This window comes from Apium graveolens, chromosome 1 (genome assembly GCF_009905375.1).
Source record: "Apium graveolens cultivar Ventura chromosome 1, ASM990537v1, whole genome shotgun sequence".
Classification (NCBI taxonomy): domain Eukaryota; kingdom Viridiplantae; phylum Streptophyta; class Magnoliopsida; order Apiales; family Apiaceae; genus Apium; species Apium graveolens.
The window spans coordinates 187,877,582-187,886,559 of record NC_133647.1 but is presented as its reverse complement, the minus strand read 5'-3'; the positions used below and the strand labels follow the sequence as shown (position 1 = coordinate 187,886,559).

At 32.8% G+C, this 8,978-nt stretch overlaps 1 protein-coding gene and 1 non-coding gene across 2 annotated transcripts; one reads left to right on the top strand and one right to left on the bottom strand.

The window, feature by feature from the left end:
- Positions 1-2,389: 2,389 nt before the first annotated feature.
- Positions 2,390-8,254, bottom strand: LOC141673592 (cell division control protein 48 homolog B). Its single transcript, XM_074480346.1, has 12 exons — positions 8,055-8,254; positions 7,883-7,927; positions 7,498-7,553; positions 7,036-7,185; positions 6,267-6,374; positions 5,599-5,698; positions 5,189-5,470; positions 4,939-5,108; positions 4,298-4,426; positions 3,687-3,774; positions 3,511-3,588; positions 2,390-3,376 (listed from the first exon to the last, which is right to left on the bottom strand). Exons 1-12 carry the CDS (start codon positions 8,187-8,189, stop codon positions 2,915-2,917), a joined length of 1,803 nt encoding a protein of 600 aa, XP_074336447.1. The 5' UTR covers positions 8,190-8,254; the 3' UTR covers positions 2,390-2,914.
- An 84-nt stretch (positions 8,255-8,338) lies between these two features.
- Positions 8,339-8,410, top strand: TRNAT-CGU (transfer RNA threonine (anticodon CGU)). Its single transcript has one exon. It is a non-coding gene; the product is annotated as a tRNA-Thr (tRNA).
- The last annotated feature ends 568 nt before the right edge of the window (positions 8,411-8,978 follow it).

The window sequence follows — 8,978 nt, the reverse complement described above, 5'->3', positions numbered from 1 at the left end:
ATAGAATCAGGATTTATTATGTTAAAATCGGGAAAAAAATTGTTTTGGCATGATTATTTATTTTGTATTATAATGTCTCTTTCCCATTGATATCTATACATTACTTTTCGATACGTTTTTCAATACTCCTTTAAAATATAATTCCATAATTTTTTTTAATTTTTTTTTCTGAATAAAAATTTTATATTTAAAGTTTTATTTAAAAAAATATTATGAAACTATATTTTACAGAAAACTCGAAATATGGAAATAGTAATGTAGAAAACCAGGGTAGACGGAGGTAGTAGCAACTAGCGTAAGCCATTGACAACTCTAGTTGATCAAATAGGTTGTGGTGTTAAATAATATTGATGACCCACCAAAATGATCATTGCATGTAGACTATGCTATAGACTATGTAGGAATAGTACAAAAATTAATAATAATGACCAATGACTATTGGAAGGGACGGATGCTTAGATAAGGGGTTGATTTAGGATGTGATTTGATGCATTATAAATTGTTTTAGCAAACTTAGTGAGGAGATTAGGTGTGCATAATTGATTGGTTTTCTACTTATTGTACTGCCCACCAAATGCTATAATTGACACACTGATATGGCTTGTCATTTTGATCAAATAAGTAATGCTATTCATTTTACATGCTTTGAGTGGTAATCTCCAACTCAAATTTATATACTAAAACACCAACTCTATGGGCATGTTTCCCAATGCTGATCCATGTTCAACGATGATACAAATTTTGTTATGAATAATAAAAAATCTAACATTAAAATGAAGTGCCGATAGAATGACATTAACTCTGAATTCATGTCAAGTTAATTCGTTATAACCCTCAGTTATCAAGACCCGACCCAATTTACGTCATCAGGTTTTGGCTGTTTAAAAAAGTAGAAATGAGGCCATCATTTCTTGAGTTTGTACAACTGACGCCAGCAGAGGGGCTGGAGGAATCTTTGGCCATCAATATCATGAAAAAACAGCACACATCATAATTCCAAGCCTATGAATGAGAGAGAATTGTTCTACTCCACAAGACTCGACCAAAATAAATTTACCATGTCAAGTGATCATTTCATTTATATTCTTTAATTCGTACGCTAGTCACAAATATTACATTTTTTAAATTGATGGCCATAATATAAAATTTGATAAATGCGGTCAAAAATATCGATAAAATATACTTTCGTCGATATAGATAAAATATACTTTCGTCGATTGACTATTTGAAATACGACATTTTAGATTGGGTATTTAACATAAATTTTTATTTTTTTTTAAGTTGAAATACGCTTTCTGAATATATGAAATACGCTTTCTCAGATTAAGTAAATGCCCGAATACCCATTTTCAGACCGGGTATTTCAACCAAATTTTTTTTTTTTGAATATTATTGAAAAAATACATTTTTATTGAAGAAAATACGAAAATAAAATTTTTTGAGATACCCAATCTGAGAATGGGTATTTGATTGGTTAAAATGAGCAAAATATTAAAAATAAATATTTATCAACTAGTCCTAAGAAGGTATTATTTTTATCATTTTTTTCATATTGTGATCGATTTGTGTGTCTACCAACAAACACTTGAAATAATTGAAAAAATGCAGCATTTGCCCTAATGATATAGAGTAAGTTATAGGAGTAAATTTTTTGGCGCTTATTATTCGCAAGACAAAGATGCATAGGCCAGCCCATATATTAGAAATGTGCATATAATTGGTTCACAAGGTGTGGGGACTGGGGGAGAATTACTTTTGATGAGAAATCCGAGTTGAGAAATCACTGCTTGCTAATGCTTAACATCACAATCAAGGCGGTTTCACATGATTATTATATCATTATTCACGTCTTTTGGGGCCACGCATTAGCTCATCCCACCGTCTTATTCACTTCATCATTTGCTTATTCACTTTGTTATCGGTTAAATCTCCATAAATTAATATTTGATAACAAAATAATCATGTTAAATGAATAATTTTTTCTCATCACAGTATAATAAAAACAATACATTTTTAAATTTAATAAATAAATAATCTTATTAAATTAATAAAATTATCAAGTCCCGAGCATATTCATTTATCTAAGGTATAACATTATTACCAACACACCGGAGTTACTTCATACATATTTTATAGGTGTAGTTCGTACACACCGAGTGAAGAAAAAAGATGGGAGATGATAATAATGTACCCCATGGACTATCATCAGGTCCAGGGCCTTAATCTTTTTTATGGCAAGGAATTGGGCCCAAGTCTAAAATAGGTTTATTGCTCATTATTAATCTTCACATCTCAAACAAAGCAAACAAGGACATTGACACCAAAACTCAGCTCACTAAACAAGTTGAGATTAAATATGTAATTTCAAAATTTATTTTTTAAACGACTAGTATCTGATCATAGTAGAGTTTGATTACAATAATTATGAACAGTATTTAATGAACCGGTAATAACTATGTTTCAGCAATATAAATGTTGCTTGGTACTTGATTTACAGTAACAGCATATAGAAAAAACTACAAGACTACAAGCAGAAAGTCATCCACTATACAACATCGTAAAGGGAGGAAAAGGTACAAGGCAAGAAAGTCGAAATAACAATTATACATACTTCTTTCCATGTAGATCCCAAAGTAGTTCCAAGTATATCAGAAAGGTTTTGTGTGGTTTGCAATTTGATGTCTTGTTTTGATTGCAGATCCTGATCAGTGGAATCTCTTCATTGCACCTGCATTATAAATTTACGGGTGTGGATTTTTAAATACCCGAAGTCATATCATATTGGCACTTTAACATCATCCCACCATTTCAGGAAACATCAACGCTTGATATCTTTTGTAGCAATCAGACGAAATGGAAATCACAGAAGGAAGCTGATTTCACCATTCATTTCTCCTGTCTCTCCCCGGCATCTTCAGGTAGTTGCAACTTCAGTAGGTATTATATCAGCATGCTTGAAAATATATTTGAAACCAGCAAATATAACTGAAAGTACGAAGACAACTGTAACAGGAACCGTTGAACCCCTGAAATTCTTGATCTGCTTGGAATTGGATGTAATGGTGCCAGATAAGATAGGAGATGGATTCTTTTTGAAACAAGAATAAGAAATAATATCCTCCCTACTTAGGCTTGGCTTTAGTGAGTTCCTGGCAGTTTTAAAGTGGCGATTACACACGATTTTTGCAGAGATACTTTCTCTTAAAGCTAAAAATCCAGCTTCTCTGCATAGTCCCTCCAACTCAGCTCCATTGAAGAGCTCTGTATCTTTTGCTAATTGTCTTAAATCAACATCAGAAGCTACATTTATATGACGTGTATGTACTCGAAGTATCTCATATCTCGCTTCTAAATCTGGTGGTGGAACATAAAGAACCTACATATTCATCCAAACAGAGTTGTAACCAACTTGTAACTATGAACACTACAATTGTAATGCGTACTTGTCAGTTACCAAGCGAATTAATTAACTCAAAATGTTATAAGACAGGAAAAACATCTCTCTCTTACTAAATCAAAGCGTCCAGGTCGCATAAGTGCAGAATCAATTGCATAAGGACGATTTGTAGCAGCCAAAACAAGAATTCCCTATTAAAGTAACAAAATCATTAAAACGCCTCTATATGTATAATCAGTTTGCTGGGAGAATCGTAGAGGAGATGGGTTAAAGGGTTTTTACTACTCACTTTGGCCTGCTCTAAACCATCCATTTCAGTCAGCAAAGTAGATAGTAGCCTCTCTCCAACTGTGCTGCTGCCACTTGATTTCCCTCCTCTGCATGTAGATATAGATATATACACAAGAAACGGACTAGTTCAGCACATAAATAATAAAAGAAAAAAAAGCTAAGACATAAAAAAAAAAAAATTAAGAAATTAGGATGCCTCTGCTTGCATGTGTATACATTAAAGATTCGGACACTCGCGTGGCGCTTATCCAAACTTATATCAAAATAAGTAGATGTACATGCATTTTTACCAGAATCTTTAGGCACGTATCACTTTTGGAATTAAAAGTATAACCATGAACCACCATACGGAGAATGATACATGAGCCGATATTGCGGCAGAATAAATTTAAGGAAGATACAGAAAAAGAATGCCTACAGACATTTCTCTTTTGCTAAATGACCTATACACAATCTTATATAGCAACATCCTTGCATATAGATGCAGATTTAAAATAGATATACATGATTAAGATAACAAAAACCAAAATAATCATCACATAAATTGGAAATATATTAAGTAGTCAGCCATTCAAACAGAGGCTTCACAGAAAAGTACATCGCAATTACCTCTTTGCAGCAACTATATCAGCCTCGTCAAAGAAAATTATACTTGGTGCTGCAAGGCGAGCTCTTCTAAATGTATTGCGCAACAAAGCTTCACCTTCCCCAACATACATAGAAAATAATTCTGCACCACTGGTTAATATAATTAAACTGTCAAGACCATAGAAGCTGAAAAAGTTGCTAAACTATGATACGAAATGAACAAAAATCTAAGTTAAAATGAAAGTTCACTAAAATTCTACAGATATGAAGGTGATAATATTTTGACAAAAAACTAACTATGTAAGAAACTGATATCAGAAGTTATCATTTTTTGACAAATCAGATATATAAATCATGAAACTTATGAAGCACTAAAGCACCCTAGCCAATAATGTTGAACATTAAGAGCATAATGTATTAGCCTAGTGCAAATAGATCAGAGAATAGTGACACTCTAATCATTTCCAAATTGTATTCTGATTAAACTTGGCAACCCAATTTATGTAAGCTTTCTCTTATTTTTAATGAGTTTAACAAGCTCTGAAGATAACCAAGAACCCATGCGCATAATACCACACAACAACATGTTTCCATGAGAATTGTTGATCTTGAAACATAAAGTGCACAAACTATCCTTGTGAAAGATGGTACAAGATTCTAACCTCAAGGAAAAAAATGAAGCCTGGGCGGCATGAGCCGCAGCTTTGGCAAGGGTAGTTTTTGAGCATCCCGGAGGTCCATGAAGAAGGATCCCACGGACAGGTGATACTCCCAATCTTGAAAAGGCAGAAGAATGTTTTAATGGCCACTCAACAGATTGCTTGAGCTTAACCTGTTCATGTAATTATTAGGTTATAGTCAGTGATCCATTATAGTTTGGTTATGAATGCCTCTTTATAAGTCACTACTAACCTTCAATTCTTTTAACCCCCCAATATCATCCCAAGAGACTTTTGGAATTTCCACTGTAACACCTCTTGTTATGCTTGGACGTACTTTAGACTTAGCATGGATCCAGTCATCCATTGTCAAGTTAAACGCGCCTCCTTGATTTCTATCTGGATGTTCTTTAGCTGCAAACATGGCGGCCTCACGACATAAGGCTTCTAAATCAGCCCCGACATAACCGTTGCAAGATGAAGCTATAAATTGCAAGTCAACACTAGGATCCAAAGGAAGCCTTCTCGTGTAAAGCTGAAATAGTTCAAAACAAACAGTAATGCAAGTTAAACACCTTCATCCATACCTACTAGAAGTATCCAATAGGTAACATTGGTCTTTTGATGTGAATGCTACAAAAGTACATGATATAAACAGCAAACCTTGAGAATATGCAAGCGTTCTTCTTCATTTGGTGTTGTAACATCAATCTCAGAATCAAAACGCCCTGACCTTCTTAATGCAGGATCAATTGCATCCACTCTATAAAAATGAACAGATCTTATATATATATAATTACAGTAAATACAACCTGAAGCTCATTAATCTGAAAATTTATTAAGCATCAAAACTAAAACTTACTTTACTACCTCTGACAGTCCAACTTATATTCAATAGTTTAAGTTAGGGATCAAACGGATTGGGTCAGAGCAGTTAATTACTTATTTCACTAACTGCACCAAATCCCTGCTACTAGGTTAGTGGAATAAAGTCTTGAGGGTCCCCAGTCTTCACAATCTGTTCCTATAGTCTTACTTACAAAATTGTTGATAAACTGCATATCCAATATATTCTAATTTAAATATTGTATTGGCTGTCCTACAGCTGATGCTATTACTACTTAATCTATAGCTGCAAGATAGCAAACCCAGGTGCACTGATAGCATGTTTTTAAGAGTTGTACTCTTTTTTCCTTTTTTTCTAGCAGAGAATCCAGACATCATCAAACAGTTAAAGCAAGGTCAAAGAATTTGAAATAACAGCCTATAGTAATGACTTACTCACGTGTATAGAAGGGAGATATCTTCTGATAAGGAAAGTCAAAACCAACCTGTTCGTTGATGCAACCACCACAACTTTTGGCATAGAAGTTGCCAAGGAATTCTGAGAGTCCATGAGCATAAAAAGCTGAGAAGTCACACGAATTTCTTGCTCACGTCTGCAATTCAAACCATCGGCATACAGGTGAAAACAAGCAAGAACATCTGATTCAAACTACAAATCTGATGGAAGAAACACTATTTTTAAAAATATTGCAACAGAAAGCTCAAGATCAAATACAGAAACAGGTCAAAAGAAAAACAGTTGTAAAGTACCAGACTATACTTCAGAAAAAATCTCTAGATGCAATGTAAAATATGAGCAAACTGTGTGCAGAGCTAACTGCATCACATTACAGTCAACATTTTGAAGTTTAACCACTAACTGCCAAAAGAATCATGCAAATTTTTCATAAGTTAAACCTTAAAATTTAATCAGCCTAAAGTAGCCAAAGAGATTAATAGGAGAAATCAAAACCAATATGTGAAATATTTCTTGAACACTAATTTTGTTATAAATTATTTCTTAAACACTTGTAGATTAAAATATCTGACTGATCTAATTGTATTAATAAACTCATCAACAGCAATATTTCACTATTTATTTCATAATCATCATTGCTCAACGTACTAATTAATAATAAAATTAACGAAAACAATATAATGCATAATAAAAAAAAGTCAGTATACAGTTCCTTTTATCAAAACATGTAGGTCCAACATCAAATTGACCTACGACAAATTTTTCAAGAATTGCAATATCTCTTAAAATTCCCATACCTAGAATCACGGCGAGGGCAGATTGAATCAATTTCATCTATAAAAACAACTGCTGGTTTGCCCAATTTTGCATGTTTTGCTGCTTCAGCAAAAGCCTCTCTTAAAATTTTCTCACTTTCTCCAGCATGTGCACGATTAACCGAATGCGGACTGCAAAATACGCATCATTAAATCAACAAGAAACAATGGAAGAAGAATGAATCACTCAAATTTGGTTTATGACACAGTTGACTATGCTAGAAGTAATCACAAATTTTAAAGCAACTGTACAAGACAAATCTAGGTAATCTAATTATGCAGAATTTACTTCATCACACAACGGGCAACTGCCCACATACACATTTTCACATAGAAATTATACCAAAAATGAAGAGGACTTTTCAAATACTTCACCGCGTATTAGTTTAAGAATAACTTCAATCTTAAAATATTGTTACATATATCTTGGGAAAAATGCAATACCTGATAACAGTCAAATGTGCACCACATTCACGAACAACCGCTCGAACCAAGCTCGTCTAAAAAGAACAACGAAAACTTTACCCAACAGTCTATAAAAATAACAAAATCTTCTCCCAAACTACAATATAAACACCCCCATCTTTTCCAACTACAGAACCAAAACATAACTTAAAAAGACTGAAAATCCAATTACCAGAACGCAACATTTCACGAGTTCCAAATAATTCCTTCTAAATTTCAATACTAGCTATTTTATTTAACAGAACACAACATTTCATCAGCTCAACCAGGATTACTAATTCCACTAATTCCCGATAACTAATCTATAAAAAATCATCTTCCGAAAACAACTAATAAATGAAATCTTTATCGAAAAAGGCCATACCTTTCCAGTACCGGGAGGTCCATGTAGCAACAATCCACTAGGCCACTGAAAAATAACACCAACCCAGATCAAAAAACATCAATACAAACAAATATACACATTAAAAAACAAGAGTACTCAACAAAAAGATTATAAAGATTGCAATTTTACAATTATTCACACATTTATTTACCTTGAGGCCTAGTTTTTGGGCTTCTTGGATGTAAAGATGGGGAAAGATGATGAGTTCTCTTAAAGCTCTAAGTGCCTCTGCATTGCCACCAATCACTTCCTCTGCTTTCCACTTGGTTTCTTTGTTGGTCTCCATAAACGACGTCGTTTGGATGAGTTTTAAGCCCTAATTGCAGTTTTGGAGAAGAAGGGTTTAGGGTTTTAGGGATTTTGTTTATATTGTGTGTGTTTTACCTTTTTGTAGTCGCTCAATAAATACAATAAATAAATAGTTCAATATCAGCTGCCTCTGTAGCATAGTGGTATTGCGTTCGCTTCGTAAGCGAAAGGTCGCGAGTTCGATCCTCGCCGGAGGCTGTTTTATTTGTTTTGAATTTATTACAATAATGACTGATGTGGAATGCTGATCATTTCGCTATATTTTATTTGATATTATTTTATTACGTTTGATTGTTGTCATTAGACTAGTTTAATTCACATTTAATTCATTATCTTAAATCTCGTGCAAAGCACGTTTTCTTTTATCATTTTATTATTTAAATTTTAAATATTTTACTATCTTATGGTGATTCACAGATTTACTTTAATTTTATATGATCTTTTAATTTAATTTGAGATTAACTCTTTTAATATTATATTATTTGTTTGAATTGAATTCGTAGTGCGTTTTAATTTAAAAAATGTAATTCGTTGATTATTGATAATTATAATATTATTAATTTATTTTATTAAATAAAAATGTGCTTAATATTTTTGAAAAAGAATGGGGGTTTAGTTAGAAAAATATAAAAAGTAATGTGTTTTAGGTGAAAATGTAATACGTTGGTTTAATAATAATATTATTATTATTCTATTTTATTAAATAGACTTGTCCGTGATACTTTGGAGAAGTGGATGTTTTAGTTGAAATATATTGAAAAGGTAA